We start from the raw sequence: 20,200 nt of genomic DNA, 5'->3' as shown, positions 1-20,200 counted from the left end.
TTCTTTGTAACGCAGAGCCGAACAAAATTGCGCACGGGACCCGAATAATAATAATGTATTCTTGGATTTTTATATATATATATATATATATATATATATATATATATATATATATATATATAAAATAAAAGAATAAAAAATGAATTAAAATAAAAAAGAAGGAACTCCCAGATGTTGCCAGCCTTCACGTCACGTTTGCAGACTTCTTTGTAACCCGAGCCAAACCAAATTGCGCATGGGACCTGAATAATAATAATAATAATAATAATAATAATTTATTATTTATACCCCGACCATCTGGCTGGGTTTCCCCAGCCACTCTGGGCGGCTTCCAATAGAACCCTAAAATACAATAACCTATTAAACATTAAAAGCTTCCCTAAACAGGGCTGCCTTCAGATGTCTTCTAAAAGTCTGGTAGTTATTTTTCTCTTTGACATCTGGTGGGAGGGCGTTCCACAGGGCAGGTGCCACTACCGAGAAGGCCCTCTGCCTGGTTCCCTGTAACCTCGCTTCTCGCAGTGAGGGAACCGCCAGAAGGCCCTCAGAGCTGGACCTCAGTGTCCGGGCTGAACGATGGAGATGGAGACGCTCCTTCAGGTATACTGGACCGAGGCCATTTAGGGCTTTCAAGGTCAGCACCAACACTTTGAATTGTGCACGGAAACGTACTAGCCTGAAGCGCTGCTTTGCCTCTTCCTCCTCCCTTCCCGGGCCTAAAATTTAGCCAGGCCCAGAAAACGCGAAAGAGCCCAGCCTTTGACAGAAGCTGCTCAGCGGAGTATCCCTGGAACTCCCTTCGCCAGGGAAAGAGGACTTGTTCGGAGAGCCGCGAGAGGATTGGCAGGTAGAGGGAGGAGTGGGGCGGGCTTTACCCTGAGACCCTCGGCAATGATTGGGGGAGACTGGTGAGGGGGCGGGGCCAGCTCAGACGGAGCGGAAAGAGCGTCTTCGCCCCGCGCCTGCCTGAGGGGGTTGCTGCTGCTTCTTTTTACTGCTTCCGGGTCAGCGGGGGGGGGGGTCAGCGGCGCTTGAGCTTCCGGGAGCGCTGCTGGAGGGCGCGCGGGCCGGGGTCGACGCCGGGTCGGTGAGTGAGGCGGCGGCGGCGGCGGCGGCAGGGGCCGGACAGGCCTCGCCCTGCGGTGCGGGGTCCGCTGCGTCTGGCCTCCGCGGGCGGTGGGGGCGGCGCCGCCCGGGAGGCGCACTGGTGGGGAGCGAGAGGCGACCCCTGGGACCCCGCATGGGCGGTGCGACAACCCCCAGCACCACCACCTCGGGGCGCCCTCTGGGGGCTCCAGCTCGCCCTTTCCCAAAATGTCTGCCACAACAACAGCAACAATTGTTTAGTCGTGTCCGAGTCCCAAGGACCAGACAGTCAGGCATTCAGCCTCTGAGCCTCCACTCATGGTTTATTTTGACCAATAGCCGCTCTATGTGGTCTCCTGGATAGGTTTTTGTTCTGCCCATTTAACTGAAGACTCTGGCGATAGAATTTGGGATCATCTGCATATGACGCATGTGCTCTAGTACTTTGCTACTGCCCCTTCCAAATCCAAAGCCCTATGCATTTTGAGCTATACTTTTTGAAAAAATAGCAGAGCAGAGCTAAGAAATATCTCTGCTTTAGGCTTAGAGAGCCCCAGCCAGTCAAAGGGGGTAATTCTGGGTTTTGTTGTTTAGTCGCTTAGTCGTGTCCGACTCTTCGTGACCCCCTGGACCAGAGCACGCCAGGCACTTCTGTCTTCCACTGCCTCCTGCAGTTTGGTCAAACTCATGCTGGTAGCTTCCAGAACACTGTCCCACCATCTCGTCCTCTGTCGTCCCCTTCTCCTTGTGCCCTCCATCTTTCCCAACATCAGGGTCTTTTCCAGGGAGTCTTCTCTTCTCATGAGGTGGCCAAAGTATTGGAGCCTCAGCTTCACGATCTGTCCTTCCAGTGAGCACTCAGGGCTGATTTCCTTCAGAATGGAGAGGTTTGATCTTCTCAAGAGTCTCCTCCAGCACCATAATTCAAAAGCATCAATTCTTTGGCGATCAGCCATCTTTATGGTCCAGCTTTCAGTTCCATACATCACTACTGGGAAAACCATAGCTTTAACTATACGGACCTTTGTTGGTAAGGTGATGTCTCTGCTTTTTAAGATGCTGTCTAGGTTTGTCATTGCTTTTCTCCCAAGAAGCAGGCGTCTTATAATTTCGTGGCTGTTGTCACCATCTGCAGTGATCATGGAGCCCAAGAAAGTAAAATCTCTCACTGCCTCCATTTCTTCCCCTTCTATTTGCCAGGAGGTGATGGGACTAGTGGCCATGATCTTGGTTTTTTTGATGTTGAGCTTCAGACCATATTTTGCGCTCTCCTCTTTCACCCTCATTAAAAGTTTCTTTAATTCCTCCTCACAGCAACAATGCAACAGCAGAAATCCCACCAAGCTTCTGTGTTGTGCATACAGAGATATAGGTGGCTAGAGAGAGAGAGAGAGAGAGAGGTATTCAAAATGTACATGGGCGTAGGCAGGAAGGGCACCCCCCCATCAAATAAATAATAATAATTAATTTAGAAATTGTAGAAAGATTTTGGACAGGTTTTTCTGAGCACTTGGAGTCTAAAGAAAGTACTGTAAATTAACTGTTGTTGTGAGAGTTCATTTAAATCTTCTAGACAGAGCCAGACAGAGGATGATGACAGGTGGTGGTCCTGTCCCCCCAACATAAAACCCGGCTATGCCCATGAAAATGTATATCCTTATATGTCAAGTTACATAGGGAGCCTACATGTGAGGCGAGGGTATGTGGCGATTATGCAGCTTGCATTGAAATGCAAAAGGTAACGCAGAGGCAGTGCTTGTTAATTCAAAACCGCAAGAGAGTCTTGTTGCCTCTTAAACGTTTATGATGACATGCTTTGTTTGTGTGGTCTAGAGCCCATGTCATCAGGTGCGTCAAATGTTAGCCCAGGTTAGCTGGCGTAGGCGCTTGGGTGTAAGGAGTGAAGCATGGGGGAAGCAAAATGCAAGAATGCAAACTGACAATTATGTTAAAAACTTGCATATGTGTAAAGCACAGTGATAGTCACAAAGAAGTGTTTGATGAGAACACAAACATTCTGGCGTTTGTAGCCTATTTAACAACTGTAATAGGATGAAAAAGACTTGCCACAGAGACACACTGGTCCTCAAAGCTATTCTTCCTGTGGCATGTTAAGCTTGCTGCTGAAGAGTTCTGGGAATCTGAATTCTTGCTCATTACTTTGTGATCTTTCAGTTGGTCTTAACTGAAAGGTGTTAATTAATCCTACTGCTATTTCTGAATTGTTTTCTAATTAACCAACAGAGCTCACTGGCACCTCAGTCAGCTTACACTGAGGCTATTGGAATACGTTTTATGTAGTAATATGTCAAATGGTGTCTAATGCATCTCTTGCATCAGGTCAACAGTGAAGCATACATGTTTCCTCTTTTAGTATGAGTGCATCTCGGTATGAGCACTGATACATGGCATGCATATAATGTGTGACAGGGAAGGGATGCATCATGCATTGTGACTAAAGTGCTTTCACCCAGAATACATTCAAGAGTTATAGGCAGGCAGTACAGCTGTCTGGGAGCTGGCAGAACTAGGCTGTTGAATGCTTCTTGTTTGTTTCTCGTGGCTTGATAGCTATTCCCTTGCAGCACACCTTTTGGGAATTAGTGGTTGATTATTTATCTGTTTCATCTCATTCCTAATTGGAAGGCAGTGTCAGTCACAGCAATGTTCCACAGTTGCATGTTTTTCTTGCTCCCCCTTTCTCCCCGAAATGGGGAGTGCATTTGTCTGCTTAGTTGACTTCCATCTTATATACAACCCTCTGTAGTTCTCTTGGCCACCTGAGTTGAGTAAAAAAGAAGGAATGCTTCTGACAGTATTTTATGTGTCACTGAGACTGCAGCATCTATCTCTAGGTTAAGATACTGCAATGTGTTATATGCCTTTAAAGATGGCTCAGAAACTGCAGCTGTTGCTTACTGGCACAAGTAGTTTCTGAGCTTAGTTCAAAATGCTGGTTGTGACCTAGGAAGCTTGGTGCTTCTCTGGACCTTAATACTTCAGGGACTGCCTCTCCTCACATGAACCATTCTTCCCTCTGCGTTCTTCATCTAAGGTCCTTCTCCATGTGCCCCCTCCAAGGGAGGTGTGTAGGGTGGCAACAAGAGAAAGGGCCTTTTTAGTGGTGGCTCCCCCTTTATGGAATGTTCTCTCCAGGGAGGCAAGCCTTGTGCTGTCTTTGTTCACACATGCTGGGCAAAAACATTGTTATGAATTTGGATCTAAATTTTCAGCCTTGTGCCACCCAGTTTTTCATCTTGTTTATAAAAACAAATTACTGAGATGATGCTTGCATCACATATACTATAACTTAATAGCCTTGGGTGCTACTTGTACACTGACAGCTTGCAAAACTGGAGCAGATTATTGAAATTAAGGTGACTTCCTGAATTGAATACTTTTATTCTGGTTGCAAAATTTGCAGGGCCTTGCATTTTTTCTTTAAAATTTGAAACCCTTCTAAAACAAGAACAAGAATGATGAAAAAGGAAGCACAATGTATTTTAGAAGGTGGCTAGTCTAGGATGTAACACTTGCACAATAGATATGATTGCATCATGCAGTTTGGTTTCACGTTTTGTTCTTCCAAACATGCAAATAATGCAACCGGATTCTCCATATAAAAGGAGTTCTGTTGCCTGCTGCCACAGTGTGCCTTGAATGTCTGCTATTTTTTCAGTATTGTTGCATTGCATATGAACTCTGTTGGCAAAATATTGAGTGTTTGGCATGCTTATATCCTAGAATGGGTTCCACACAGATTTCTGTTGTGAAGTGACTGCCCCAAAGACATCCTGCATGAGAAAAACAGTTACAGTAATCTGCCAAAAATAACAGAGAACATCCGTCGAGAATAAGCTTACCACCAGCTCCCTTCCCACTTTTAGATGCTAGTTTCCCCTTTTACTCTTCCAGTTCAATACCCTTAGTTAATCCCCATCTTCTTATCTTTTTCACACTCCTCTCTTGTTGTCACTCAGTTGTTTCTTGAATGCCTCGGTGTACATTTTGGCTCCTGAATGCCGAAAACCCAGAAGTAAGTGTTCCAGTTTTTTAACGTTCTTTGGAAGCCAAATGTCTGACCCAGCTTCCGATTGAGTGCAGGAAGCTCCTGTAGCCAATTAGAAGCTGCACCTTGGTTTTCAAATGGTTCTGGGAGTCAAATAGACTCCCGGAACGGGTTAAGTTTGACAACCAAAGTACTGTACCAGTGTACTTGGCTAACCAGGTCCCTTTAGAAATCATGCCTCAGGTCCTGATTGTTTTAATTAGCTGTGCACTGAACAATTCAGAAGAGGCCATTAAAAAAACACAAAAACTCCTCTTCTGCTTCTGTTTATCTCTAGATTATTATCCCTGTGGTCAGGGTCCTGTTGCTTTAAAAACAACAACAGTACAATGCCTCTGTTGACTTTTAGGTCCTAAATACTGCAGGTTATCAATATTGAATTTTACAGTGCAGAACGTCCTACTCACTTAAGTTTCAGATTCATCCATTTTGCAGTTTGCCATACAAACCATATTGGTTCACTGTGACCTCTGTTTTATAGTAAAAAATACCCACCTTTTCTCTCCCCGTTGTCACAGTAACTTCTCACAGAATGATTTTCAGCCTTCTGTTTGTAGTGAAGTTGGGTGTAACGTTGTACAGGTGTTGGATGACCTGTTTCTTAGCAAGTGAAAGGAAGATCAATACCAAGCAAACCCACTACACACAGTGACCCAGTGTTAATCTTTTAAAGCTGTATTGAGCCTGACTGGCCATCTTAAGAACTGTCGCAGCATCTGCCTCAGTTTGTTCTAGCCAAAGTATTAATATACCAGTCAAATAATTGGCCTTTCTAACCCAGAATTGTCAATGACAAACCTAGACAGCATCTTAAAAAGCAGAGACATCACCTTGCCAACAAAGGTCCGTATAGTAAAAGCTATGGTTTTCCCAGTAGTGATGTATGGAAGTGAGAGCTGGACCATAAAGAAGGCTGATCGCCGAAGAATTGATGCTTTTGAATTATGGTGCTGGAGGAGACTTGAGAGTCCCATGGACTGCAAGAAGATCAAACCTCTCCACTCTTTTTTAAAAAATAATATTTATTCAAGTTTTAAAGATTACAAAAAGAAAATTAGAAACAAAAAAAAAATACAGAAAAAATACAAACAGTTAGGAAAAGAAAAACAGCTCAAACTTTTACATAACTTTCTTTCCTTTGCTTATTTCCTTGACCTCCTCACACCTCCCTTTTTTGTATTCGAGTTCAATTAGATATTTCAGCAAATCCATTCCAAATTTGTTTTTATTCTAATAATTTATCTTAATATACTGTAATTTTACATTCTCGTCTTTCACCAATTAAAAAATCAATTTTTACCTAATCCTTTATATCATTTCTGCTAAAACCACATTACTTCATTCCAACATCCTTCTAACATTCCTTAATTTTACAATGTTTCTGTAGATAAACTTTAAATTTTTTCCAATCTTCTTCCACCAACTCTTCACCTTGGTCACGGATTCTGCCAGTCATTTCCGCCAGTTCCATATAGCCCATCACTTTCATCTGCCATTCTTCCCGGGTGGGTAGATCTTGTGTCTTCCAATACTTTGCGATAAGTATTCTTGCTGCTGTTGTTGCATACACAATCCTCTCCATTCTTAAGGAAATCAGCCCTGAGTGCTCACTGGAAGGACAGATCCTGAAGCTGAGGCTCCAATACTTTGGCCACCTCATGAGAAGAGAAGACTCCCTGGAAAAGACCCTGATGTTGGGAAAGATGGAGGGCACAAGGAGAAGGGGACGGCAGAGGACGAGATGGTTGGACAGTGTTCTGGAAGCTACCAGCCTGAGTTTGACCAAACTGCAGGAGGCAGTGGAAGACAGGAGTGCCTGGCGTGCTCTGGTCCACGGGGTCACGAAGAGTCGGACATGACTAAGCGACTAAACAACAAAACCCAGAATTACCCCCTTTGACTGGCTGGGGCTCTCTAAGCCTAAAGCAGAGATATTTCTTAGCTCTGTTCTGCTATTTTTTCAAAAAGTATAGCTCAAAATGCATAGGGCATTGGATTTGGAAGGGGCAGTAGCAAAGTACTAGAGCACATGCGTCATATGCAGATGATCCCAAATTCTATCACCAGAGTCTTCAGTTAAATGGGCAGAACAAAAACCTATCCAGGAGACCACATAGAGCGGCTATTGGTCAAAATAAACCATGAGTGGAGGCTCAGAGGCTGAATGCCTGACTGTCTGGTCCTTGGGACTCTTCCCAGTCCACACCTTTTGCCAGCCCTACTTTGTACCCCACTTGGGTGCTTTTGCCCAACTGCAATATGTCCTTGATGTGATCATGCCTCTTGCATGCCTGGGTGAGGTAAGTTGTGGGGTATGTGCACCTGAGTGTATGGAAACCTCTCGGTTTTGCATAGCTAAGTCACACCTGTTGCCCCATCCACTTCTTGCCTCTGGCGCCACCCACCTTTGACATGCAAACCATCACTTGATGCTGCAGTAATCTTGTGCTGGGCGAAATGTAACAAGAAGCCAAGTCTTTCCTTATTCACAATTTTTATTATTAATAGGTGTTGTTCCCTTGAACTTCTGTGCGCTTTCTTCCTTTTTAAAGCTTTCTTCTGCGTTTTTCTTTTGTCTCCACCGCAGGCAACATTGAGCATGTGAATTAACCCAAGGAAACTTGAGTTCCAGTATGTGGTATATTATGCAGAGCATTCAGAGTAAATATTCTTTGTCGGAGCGCTTGATCCGGACTATTGCAGCCATCCGATCCTTCCCGCATGACAATGTCGAAGACCTTATCAGGAGGGTATGTTGGAAGACTACAGAGATGTTTTAGCTCTGGAAGTTGTGCTTTGGAATCTCCTAAAAACCTCTGTATGTCTTGGTTCAGTTATATGGCTCAGCTACAGTCCTAGGCAGGATTTCCTTTGGGCTGCTGTTGGTTTCACTTTTAAACCAGGGTTAATGAGTTTAAGAGGTGGGGACCAATCCTGTGCATCCACAGTAATATATGGTGCATTTTTCTGCAAACTGCCTTCGGGGTGAGGGAGAGAGAGACACGGCTTTAGTGGTGTAACAGTTTGTTTCCCCTGTGGGATGGGACGGTAACCATTCATTTTATACTTTTATAAAAGTAAAGGAATGCACTTGAGGCCACAATAGTAGGAAGAAGAAGAAGAAGAAGAAGAAGAAGAAGAAGAAGAAGAAGAAGAAGAAGAAGAAGAAGAAGAAGAAGAACAACAACAACAACAACAACAACAACAACAACAATTTATTTGTACAACAACAACAACAACAACAATTTATTTGTACTACTACTACAACAACAACAACAACAACAACAACAACAACAATTTATTTGTACAACAACAACAACAACAACAATTTATTTGTACCCCGCCCATCAGGCTACAACAACAACAACAACAACAACAACAACAACAACAACAACAATAATTTATTTGTACCCCGCCCATCAGGCTGGGTTTCCCCAGCCACTCTGGGTGGCTTCCACAAAGACCAAAAATACACTAAGATAGTGTGGCATTAACCTGCTTCCTGTTCCTAGTGAACCTAGAGCAGAACATCACTGTCTGGGAATGGCCAGCATGGGTTGCTTTTGCTCCATTAGAGGAGAAATATCTCCTTACTTCCTTTTAACTTTTATTTCCCCCTGCTTTTCTCAAGCAGGCCAGAACAAATGTGCTGTGCTGTAACTAACCACACAGATACCAGTGGTTGAGCATGTAATAGACACTTGGACTGAAGTTGCTCTCTGTGAAGTATGCATTATGTCATACAGCCAAGATACCCCAGATCTTAGATCATCTGTACATTGTGGCCACTGCTGTATTTTGGACTACAACCGTAAGGATGGGAATCCTCCTTTCTGATGGGTGAGGTTATGTCGGCTGTGCCTGCTTGCTAACCCGCCCTTGATGCATCTTAAGTGTAAATCTAAACTACTGAATATTTTTAGAGTGTATGTACAGCAGACAGCTTACAGTGAGTAGAGGCAAGTTTGGAAGAGCATTAAAACAATTTTACTGGCCAGATAGCTGTTCCTTGTTACCCACAAATCTGGGGGAGTCAAGAGGTGATCCATGTGGATTTGGGCTCTATAAAGGAGAAGGGAGGATAGATGTTAATTTTAGTCTCAGTGTTAAATAGTATTGAATAGTGTTCCTCAGACCAGTTTAAATGTGACATTTCTGATATTCAAAACAATATGTAGTCAGTCTTTAACTCCAAAGGGCAGTGCTAAGACTACTTCAGTTTCTGATTTCTCAGCACTTGTAGTCACAGAGCTCCACGTTAGGTTTGATTGATGCTGCCAACTGCTTTGCTATGTTAATTCCCAGGTACTTAGTCTGCCAGAGCCCATTAAATGTACTATAAGTCAGCCTGTTGACCAAAGAGCCCATGGAAGCTGATATGGTTCTTGATGTTTTTTTGCTATCCTCGTTCTTCCTCTCCCTGCTGTTAAATAAAATATAAGATAGTAATCTTTCCAGAATGCACACGGTAACAGAGTGTTGTACATAAATAAAAATAGCTAGAGGCTTGGGCCTGAATCTGTTTGGTAAGACAGAAACACAAGGGAAGGGAAAAGAAGAGGGAGGCCTGTTTGGAGACGCCAGAATTAAGAGATTAGCTTTTTAAAGCAGGTGTTTGAAAATACAGGTGGTGACCATTTTAGGCAAGTTCAATTTACGTGTGACCACCGACGTGCGGGTCCTTTTGGACCCATGATAGGACAAAATTGGGACAGAGTGGGCTTATGCATGTGGGGGCCAGGAACAGAACCCCCATGCAAAACAGTTGTCTCCTTTATATTATAATTCTCTCCGGGAATGAAGGGGGAAAGCAAGCTTTGGCTGAAGGCTGGGGTCAGCTGATCACTTGACTATGGCTTCTCAGTATGCCGTACATCTGAAGTACACAGAAGAAAAACCCTTCAGGTTCAATTGTCACTCAGTTCCCCTGAGTACAACCTGTGTTGCTAGCAATAAAATCCATTTCATTAAATATGAGCAATCCATACAGTTCCTTGTGACATGAGGAGACCCCAAGATACTGGGTATATGGAAAAAGGCCACAGTCTGAACCTGAGCTCCTTGTCTCTTTGGCTGTGTTCTCCATAGTAGAGTCTAAAGAGTAAAGAGGCTGCTGTTCTTTACTTTCCTAGCTTCCTCAAATAAATGGAGCAGGCCTTGCGGGAGGCAAGTTCTCTCCCATTTTTTAGCCGCCTTTGGAATGCTATGGCAATAAATAAATAGCTGTGAGAGTAATAAATATGAAGAGACTGATATGGATTTGGGGTTTAGATTTTTGGCTTAAATCACAGAGACGCACCATAAATATGAAGTACCCCAATGTACTTAATTCGTTCCGGAGGTCCGTTGTTAACCTGAAACTGTTCTTAACCTGAAGCACCACTTTAGCTAATGGGGCCTCCTGCTGCTGCGCCGCTGCCGGAGCACGATTTCTGTTCTCATCCTGAAGCAAAGTTCTTAACCCAAGGTACTATTTCTGGGTTAGCGGAGTCTGTACCTAAATCGTATGTAACCTGAAGCATATGTAACCCGAGGTACCACTGTATTGCAAATGTTATTCATGATCCACTGAGATCAGAAATAAATAAGCTGGCAGAACCTCTCTTACTGTGCTTTCCCGATTTGTGTTCTTCCAGGGAGCGGATGTTAACTGTATGCACGGTACCCTGAAGCCATTGCACTGTGCTTGCATGGTTGCTGATGCCGACTGCATTGAGCTGCTCTTGGAAAAAGGAGCTGAGGTAAGAAGAGCCTATTTAAGAACAGATCCAGCAAACATGACAGATGTGAGGGGGTTTGTAGAGCACTTCTGAATGTTCAAAGGGGTTCTTATATGTTATCCTTGTGATAGACCACTGTTGTAAATAAAAATATGCCGTTTTCCCTTATGGGGTATCTAAGAGCCCATATAGAGTCCTTACATAGGTTCCCTATTGGTAGGAGAAAATAACAGAGGCCAACCAGAGAATATTGAGAAGCAAAGCAGCTAGTAAGCCTGATCTTTATTGATCTGTTGCAACAGGGTGCTCCCCTCACACGCAGGAGAGGAAGAGGACCCCCAAAATTGCTGTGCAAGGGCTTATAAAGACTTTGAAATTCCCATGCTGTAGATCAAGACCACCCCCAGAAACATTATGCATTCATCACAGAAGGGGTGTAACCTAAGACCACCCCTCAGATAAGGCAATCTAAAACAGAACATTTGCATGTTGTTTTCTCCTGTCACTTTGTTTATTTCCTGTCTGGCAGGTTACTTGATTGGATTTCCTGGGGAGCCTGGGCAGTCTTTTGTAATGATAAGGCTCACACCCTTATTCAAACACAGATTAAGACAGAATTTGTGAAGGAAGAGACAATGGGGAGGCTTTTCCATTTTGACCATGCAGAGAAACATTTGCTCAGTTTAGGAATCAAAATGGTTCCAGGTTGGCTTTCCTGTGCTGATCTATGTACGTGTGGTTATGAACGTTGCCATATATCTAAGACCATAAAATTCCTATCACACCACCCACCCACCCACACACACACACACAAAAATCCTGATCACAGTATTACATATCACACAACTAGATTGAGACATATTCCTTTAGGTGCAAGAGCTAGGAGGGGGGAAAACAGGGTTTTATGTGTTTTCAAAGTGGTTTGCCTTCTGGGGGCTGAGGTCGAGAGGTAAGGAAATGTGCCATTTTAGAAATCATAAGGTCAAGCCCTCTTGGGCATAGTGAATGGCTTGCACAGTTGTTGGGATCCTGACCATTATTTTGAATAGGTGGCTGGAGTTTAGCTCTCTGGCTCAAAAATTATTTGCCTGATTGATTGACATGGCCCAGTTTATAATAATATAATAATATAAATTTATTATTTGTTCCCCAGCCACTCTGGGCAGCTTCCAACAAAGATTAAGAATACATTAAAATGTCACACATTAAAAACTTCCCTGAACAGTTTGGTCCTGTGCCAGTTTGATCATCTGTTGAATTATGGGCAGTCTGGGTTTCTTCTTTTGGGGGGGGGGTTGCTGCCCCTCATTAATAGTCACATTCTCTTGTGTGTGTGTTTCAGCATCGCCTTTAATTCTGACAAAAGTTTTTACTGGTAGGAAAATGACAAGGCCACGAGACCAAATACGTCGTCATCATCATCATCCTGGGTTTTAGAATTCCTAAAATGAGATTATAAAAATAAGATTATCAAATCTCAGTGGCTTTTAGGTTTGGATCCAAACAGCTGTCTATGAATAAAAGGGCTCCTTCTTTCCATAGAAGGCTTTTATTTATTTAATTTATAAAATTTATACACCACTTGAATGTAAAAAAACAAAAATACCCACACAAAAATCCCAGTTCAGAGATCCTGGTGGTAAAGTGAAGGGAATAGATTTGCTTCCATTTCCCCCTGCAGCAACTCCCCGTCCCCTTACTGTTCTCTCTGGTGTTACATCATTTCAGAGCAGACATTTGAAGGCCACAAAGGGAATTATCAAAAGTCTACTTCCTCTGCCTTCTGCTGTCAGGAAGAAAGTCTGGATCCAAGTTAAGTTCTCAAGGAATTAGTGAAATCACACAAGTTGCCATCCTCTTACGGAGCTCAAGGCCTGGGGAACGTAGTAATCTTGCCTGTGCTGGATTACAACAAGCCTTCCTCTCCTCCAGCATTCTTTCTTTGGCAGTGGTTAGTTAAATAGCATCCCTCCTGAATCCCTGTTGTGCACTGCTTAGAAACTGCAGTGACGGAATCATTTAAATAAATACTGGCCCCTGGAATCTCACACACAGAGGAAGATGGGAGATGGCTGTTCCCTTTTCATTTGCTGTTTCTAAAAAATAAGGGCCAGAGCAGCAGCATGATACTTGAGACTTTTCTTTTGAGATCTGCTTCAGAGGAAACTCATTGAATGGGTCCGGTACAGTCATACCTCGGGATAAATGTGCTTCAAGTTAACAGCGCGTTACTTCCGGGTTTCGCCACACGCGCATGCGCAGACGGTCAAAATGACATCGCACGCATGCGCGGAAGTGGCAAAACGCAACCTGCGCACACGCAGACACAGGTTATGTTCGCTTCAGGATGTGAACGGGGCTCTGGAATGGATCCCGTTTGCAACCCAAGGTACAGTGGTGCCCCGCAAGACGAACGCCTCGCAAGACGGAAAACCTGCTAGACGAAAGGGTTTTCCGTTTTGGAGGCGCTTCGCAAAACGAATTTCCCTATGGGCTTGCTTCGCAAGACGAAAATGTCTTGCGAGTTCCTGCGGGGTTTTTTCCCTTTTTTCCCCCTTTTCCTAAGCCCTAAGCCGCTTATCAGCTGATCCGCTAAAAGCCGCTAAACCGCTAATAGGGCTAATCCGCTAACCTGTCAGTGGGCTTGCTTTGCAAGATGAAAAAACCGCTAGACGAAGAGCCTCACGGAACAGATTAATTTTGTCTTGCGAGGCACCACTGTACCACTGTATGAGAGTGAGGATCACGGGACAAGTGTTTCGGCTGATGGAGATTGCAGTGGAAGGATTCCACTACCCATCTTTCTTAGCCACATTTTGGGTCATTTTCCTCTTGCTGATAATAAACTCCAAACACATGAAGAATCCCGTCTCTGCTTTTTCAGGTCAATGCCCTTGATGGCTACAACCGAACAGCACTTCACTATGCAGCGGAAAAGGACGAGACCTGCGTAGAGATCCTATTAGAATACGGGGCAAATCCAAATGCACTGGATGGCAACAAGGACACGCCACTACATTGGGCCGCCTTCAAGAACAATGCTGAATGCGTCCGAACACTCTTAGAAAGCGGCGCCTTTGTCAATGCTCTGGATTACAACAACGACACCCCCCTTAGCTGGGCAGCCATGAAGGGAAACCTGGAGAGTGTGAGCATCCTTCTGGAATACGGGGCAGAAGTCCGGGTGGTCAATATGAAGGGGCAGACCCCGATTTCGAGGTTGGTTGCCCTGCTGGTCAGAGGACTCGGCACCGAGAGGGAAGACTCCTGCTTCGATCTCCTCCACAGAGCCGTAGGACACTTTGAGTTGCGGAAGAACGGCACGATGCCCCGCGAAGTCACGCGGGATCAGCAACTCTGCGAAAAGCTCACCACCCTGTGCTCCGCCCCGGGCACCTTAAAGACGCTGTCGCGCTATGCTGTGCGCCGCAGCCTGGGAGTCCAGTTTCTGCCAGATGCCGTGAAGGAGCTGCCTCTGCCAGAATCTCTGAAAGAGTATGTGTTGCTTAAATGACAGCTAAAGCCTCGCAAGGCTCTGTTAAGAGCTCACTTTGGTTGACTTACTGTGCAGCTCCTTTCCTGGTGCTTTCAACTGACTGTAGCAGCGATGTGAAGTAGTTTTTTTGCAGATCTGTGTGTAACCGCACAGGGGATACTGGTTCTGACATTGGCTGGTGGTTTCCCTTAGTTTCTCATTTTTCCCCTTCTTTTCTTCACCGAGAGAGGCTGGAAGGTGTAATGTCTGGTTCTTGAGAAAGAACCCTGCTCTTCGCCTCCTGCAGCAGTTCTTCCCTGAATTCCTAGATCTGATTTCTCCTGAGAATCTTTTGCACAAAGGGAAGGTGGAGCCACGTATCAGGCTGAAGGAGGAGGTGGTGGTGGGGAAGGCACAAAAGCCGAATTATTGGTGACCTTCCTGCTTCTAGCTTTACACTCTTGAGTCAGCAGGCCTGTCTTGCCATTTTATTTTCTGCTGCAAGGTAAAGTAGCTTGATGGATTGGAACAATGGCAGCCCTTCTCTGTTACACTGCCCCCTTTGTGTCTCTCCTATCCATTCATCAGATTGGCAGGAGAGGGAGAATTCTCTCCAAAGTAGTGGATCATGTTTTGATACTTTGGCCAGATCTTCATGTGCAGCAGAATGAAATTCCACAACAAATCCCAAGGTGGTAGTGGACTGTCTCACTTCAGACTATAGGTGGAGAATATGATTAATGAATGGCCCTTGGTTGGGAGTCAGGTTGAGGAACCAAACTCCTGCAAGTAGAAAGCAAACACCTCGGGGCAACAAGTTCTTCAGCAGTCCTTTATTTGCTGTCCGAATGTAAAGTGATAATGTAAAGCAAAAGCAGTGTGCAGGTTCAAACCAACACTCTGAGATGATAATCTTCCTTTCAATCATGTTCTCCTGCATGTTTAGATCCACCCTTCATTGGGGAAGGGTTCAGCTGAGCCCCAGAAAGCAGGCCAGTCAGACTAAATCACAGTGAGATTTTTCTTTAAAAAGTCAAGTAGCAAGATAGGTACAAGAAGTACATGTATGAGATTTGTACCCTGAATGATAAGGAAGTTGGTTGCTGTCTACATAGTGTGCTCGTGTATCTTATTTATGGTTTTAGAGCTTAGAAAGTATATTCTTCAGTCTCCTTGCAGTTTGAAAGTGGGTCTCAGCGCCCTGTGTTGAGCCTCATTGAACTACAGTTCCCATCATCCCTGCCCATGCTTGCTGAGGCTGATGAGAATTGTAGTTCAGCAACATCTGGAGGGTCATAGGTTTATAGCTATTCAATTAATTTCTGGTTTGCTGCCACATTACTCAATTTCAGCTGTGCTTTACTTTGTTTTCCTTAATTAGCAACAGAGTGTTCACGGGGTAGGGGATATTTTAATACTTAAAACACTGCTGCATTCAAAAAAACCTCTAAAGGTTTCAAGGTGTTTCCACCCATCCTTTAGTGTCCAAGCAACAGTAAAAGTTTATTACTACCTGCAGCTATGAATCCTGCATTTATTTACAGCAAATTGATTAGAGGACAGAAGCAACATCTGAGCCCACGTGCTGTCGCAAATCTCCCAAGGTTTTGGACCAGCTTTTGTTTGCTCAGTCCAGTTCTTAAACTCCGATAGCTGACACACAGGGTTTTCCCTGATTGTAAAATTATAGCTATATTTCAATTTACACTCTAGGATAACCTAATTTCCTTAGATCACGGGGAAGGATGGATAGCCCAGTGATACTGTTGCTTGAAGGCCCAGCTCCCTCTACTTTCAGCCAAGGCTTAAAAATGAAATGAAATTTTCTGAGGATAGGAGATGCTTCTAGGATTCCCTTACATCCCTCAGGATATCGCTGTTGGTTGGGTAGGGAGTGTGAACTAATTCTGAGCAGTGAATGCATCCAACTGGGCAGTGTGGGACTGCTCTAATCACTTGGTAAAATGAACAGTGTCCTAAGCCATGTCGGGTGGTTAAAAGGCTGTTTCATATAAGGAGAGCCATAACCTTATATGGAGATGTAGTTCTTTCCATTCACAGGCAATCCAGAAACATTGCTCCATACTTTTAAGAACAACCGAAATCATGTCTTCCTTATAACAGTGGCAATGCAGTTGCCATCCACTCTGGGAACACCTCTCTCCCATTGAGTTAAGCCTACCTGAGTACATGCTGGACAGTCAAGAAGCCACTTATTGGGAGTAACAAATCATGCCATGAGCTCAAAATTCCCTTTGCCCAAGTGTTTGGTTGCTATGGAGGAAGAAGGTTCGTTAGGTGAGCAAATAACTTGTGTGGAGTATTAAAAGTTTGCTAATTAAAAATGGTGGTGTAGAAGCAATTTATTTTGCAGTGTGTTTTCATTGTGAGAGTGTCGGGCTGCTGGCCTCCTGCTATTTCCTCTTGCCATCTCTCCAGCAGATAGCTGTCAGATTGCCGCACCACTACGAACCCAGAAGTCTTTCTGGTGTGCACAGTATGGCATAATACAGCAACTAACCTGGATTCTATTTAATGTGGAGTGGGTTTTGCCAAAGGAAGAGGATGACAACATCAAGCACTTCCCATTTCAGTAAGGATAAGTAGCTGGGAAGAAATGTATACAAACAGTTCCTGCCTCTATCATGTTCTGGAGTGATTTATTTTTTTTAACTGCTATTTTTTTTAAACTGTGCATCTAACACCACTGCCAGTGAAACATTTCCCTGAGTTTTACTGTCAGTTTTGTAAGTTCATTAAAGGTAAAGGGACCCCTGACCGTTAGGTCCAGTTGCGGACGACTCTGGGCTTGCGGCGCTCATCTCGCTTTATTGGCCAAGGGAGCCGGCGTACAGCTTCCGGGTCATGTGGCCAGCATGACTTAGCCGGAGGCTAGATTGGCATTTTCAAAGTAATTTGCTGTTTTTCAGGTGACTGTTTTTACCTTTTTTTTTTTTTTTACTAGGGAAGAGAATATATACAGACAGCACCGTCCAATGTGGAAGACAAAACTCCCTCATGTATGTACAGGCACATATTTCTGAGTGCACATGCAAAAAAGGGGGCCAGGGTTAGATGCAGGGGGAAAGAGAGGAAACACTCATTCAGCAACTCCCTGAGGTACTTCAGACATAGTTACTAAAATTCAGTCCTCCCACCAGATGAATTGCAAGAAGGCCTTTTCTGCTAAGGCACTGACTTGGAGGGCTGCCTGCTGCTGTTGCCTCTACAGTGGTGCCCCGCAAGACGAACCCCTCGCAAGATGGAAAACCCGCTAGACGAAAGGGTTTTCTGTTTTGGAGGTGCTTCGCAAAACGAATTTCCCTATGGGCTTGCTTCGCAAGACGAAATGTCTTGCGAGTTCCTGCGGGTTTTTTCCCCCTCCCCCCCTTTTTACTAAGCCGCTAAGCCGCTTATCAGCTGATCCACTAAAAGCCGCTAAACCGCTAATAGCGCTAATCCGCTAAGCTGTCAATGGGCTTGCTTCGCAAGACGAAAAAACCGCTATACGAAGAGCCTCACGGAACGGATTAATTTCATCTTGTGAGGCACCACTGTACTTTCTGGAACTTGGTAGGAGACACTGCCTGGTGAAAACCTTTTTGTAATAATTTCCCACCGTTGCCATTTCATAGGGTTACTGTTACTTTATTATGTGTGCATTTTATTTCCCTCTGTGTGTGTGCTAATGTGCAGGAAGCCTGGAGGGAGGGAGATAACCAGGAATGGGTTTTCATGTGTAGGAACTGCAAGTTCCGTTCAGCTGTGCCACTGAATTCCCTTAAGTGTTGGCTACATTTTGCACCAGCTTTGGGGTAGTAGACTTTGGGACTGTAGTCAGGAACAAACTAGAATCTACAAGCCTGAAGTCTGCCTTCCTGTTGTACGGTTGCACTGTTTGTAGCTAGCTGGGCCATCAATTAGCAGGTTGGAGAATAAGCATATAGCACTACAGCGGTACCTCTGGTTGCAAATGGGATCTGTTCCAGAGGCCCATTTGCAACATGAAAAGAACACAACCCGCAGCAGCACGGGTTGCGATTCGCCACTTCTGCGCATGTGTGTGACGTCATTTTGCACTTCTGCGCATGCGCAAGCAGCGAAACCCGGAAGTAACCCTTTCCGGTACTTCCGGGTCGCCACGGGATGCAACCTGAAAGAACGTAACACGAAGCAGACATAACATGAGGTATGACTGTACAAACCCCAGTGTCTGCATGTAGCTTTGTTCCATGTGTCTAAGGGCTGCTGTTGCACTTTTACATACAGTGGTACCTTGGGTTAAGTACTTAATTCGTTCCGGAGGTCCGTTCTTAACCTGAAACTGTACTTAACCCGGAGCACCTCTTTAGCTAATGGGGCCTCCTGCTGCCACCGGAGCACGATTTCTGTTCTCATCCTGAAGCAAAGTTCTTAACCTGAAGCACTATTTCTGGGTTAGTGGAGTCTGTAACCTGAAGCATATGTAACCGGAAGCGTATGTAACCAGAGGTACCACTGCATATTTATGCACTTAATAAGGGTGGTTTCAAACGATGTTCACAGTGGCTGTTTTAAATCCATGGAGGTGGAGATTGCCCCAAATAAGAAGAGAGGTGTGTGTATTTTGGCAAATGGAAGAGTTTACATGCAGTCTAGTTTAGTACAGGTGCCAGCAGTATTAGAAACTCAGATATATAAGCTAGGCCCCAATGGGTCATTTTAAACCTGGGTTACAGTCACCAAAGTTGCCATTTTGGGGCCAGACAGCTCAAAAACTGTATTTTTCAAGATGACTTTTTAGTTCCTGCAATTCATTCTGATTGTGCAGATAAAATATAACTGGTAGAATTCTACGTGATGTGATGCTAGTGTGTGAAAACAGTCAAGGATCCCTAGGCATGCACCATCAGATGGTGGAGACTTCAGGCACCATCCTAGCATCTGGGGCATCTTGACTCAGTCGCAAGTGGCTGATAGCCTGGTGCAAAATGTGCCTGACAAATTTTGAATGCTGGGTGCCAGTTGGCTGCTTGGTTTTTTAAAAATCTCCCATACCTGCAGTCCAACTCCCCCTGCATTGTGCATGTTACTGAAGAAGAAGGAAAAAAGATGGTGTTGAAATGGCAGATCCAAACAGCAACCTCTAGTGAAACAGTTCCCATTTTATTGTCAGCATTTGGAAGAGCTTGAATCACAAAGTTATAATTTACCCCAGCTGTGGGTTCTGGGGTACCTAACACTGTTCAAAGGAGAGGGCCTGATAGCAAAAATAATATATTCAGTCCAGTCCAGATTTCAACATGATGAACTTAAGCTGAAATGACCATTCCTGTTTGAAATCCCCACTCCACCCTCAGACAGAGGGCCACCTAACCTTATAAGCACCAGTAAAGCAGAAGAAAAAGTAGACCTGGTGCCTGAATAGAAGACCACCAGGAGCCCCATGTCAGCTGTCCTGAGCTTTCTAAAAGGAAGAGTAGAATATAATAACATACATTTCCCTTTAACTCATTCATTCACATATTGCAGATATGGCACTAGGTGACATTTGGTGTTGCCTCCTCCATTTGTGGCAGGCATGCAGTCCCAGTCATTACACAAAACACTAGATGAGACAGCTGCATGCTAAACTGGGGAAGGGGGAGTGGGAAAAAAATATACTTTGTTTTAGAGGTCTCCTTAAGTGTCATAACTAAGAGGGAGAGCTGCTAGCTGTTCACAGGGCGCCTTCTCCGGATACTCTCTTGCGAGTGATATGTTCTATTTGAGCTGTCTCAGAGGTATCCAACTCAATCTTGTACTTGGCAAGAATCTTCAAGATGGGACGAAGCTTCAGCCACCACTGTGTTCTGGGGATGCGGTGCCTGT

General features: G+C 44.5%; 2 protein-coding genes across 4 annotated transcripts in view; one reads left to right on the top strand and one right to left on the bottom strand.

Annotated features, from left to right (window-relative positions):
* The first annotated feature begins 1,017 nt into the window (after nt 1-1,017).
* On the top strand, nt 1,018-16,712 carry ASB8 (ankyrin repeat and SOCS box containing 8). 3 transcript variants are annotated; one of them, XM_081849062.1, is made up of 5 exons: nt 1,053-1,087; nt 4,511-4,596; nt 7,743-7,905; nt 10,792-10,896; nt 13,760-16,712. In XM_081849062.1, the coding sequence occupies exons 3-5, from the start codon at nt 7,789-7,791 to the stop codon at nt 14,387-14,389; spliced, it is 852 nt and encodes a 283-aa protein (XP_081705188.1). In that variant the 5' UTR covers nt 1,053-1,087; nt 4,511-4,596; nt 7,743-7,788; the 3' UTR covers nt 14,390-16,712. The 3 variants fall into 3 exon arrangements, with proteins under 3 accessions (XP_081705187.1, XP_081705188.1, XP_081705189.1); XM_081849061.1 differs by lacking the exon at nt 4,511-4,596 and having other exon boundaries at nt 1,018-1,087; XM_081849063.1 differs by lacking the exons at nt 1,053-1,087; nt 4,511-4,596 and adding an exon at nt 4,784-5,122.
* A 2,762-nt stretch (nt 16,713-19,474) lies between these two features.
* Nucleotides 19,475-20,200, bottom strand: part of PFKM (phosphofructokinase, muscle) — a 47,477-nt gene continuing 46,751 nt past the window's right edge. The window contains exon 22 of the mRNA XM_081848930.1: nt 19,475-20,196. Coding sequence (XP_081705056.1) covers nt 20,049-20,196 — 148 coding nt within the window. The 3' untranslated portion in view covers nt 19,475-20,048. The remainder of the gene's footprint in view (nt 20,197-20,200) is intronic.

The sequence above is a fragment of the Podarcis erhardii genome (assembly GCF_964252035.2).
Source record: "Podarcis erhardii genome assembly, chromosome: 2".
In the NCBI taxonomy this organism is placed as follows: Eukaryota; Metazoa; Chordata; class Lepidosauria; order Squamata; family Lacertidae; genus Podarcis; species Podarcis erhardii.
The sequence above is the reverse complement of the archived record's forward strand: the minus strand, read 5'-3'. Positions and strand labels throughout refer to the sequence as shown.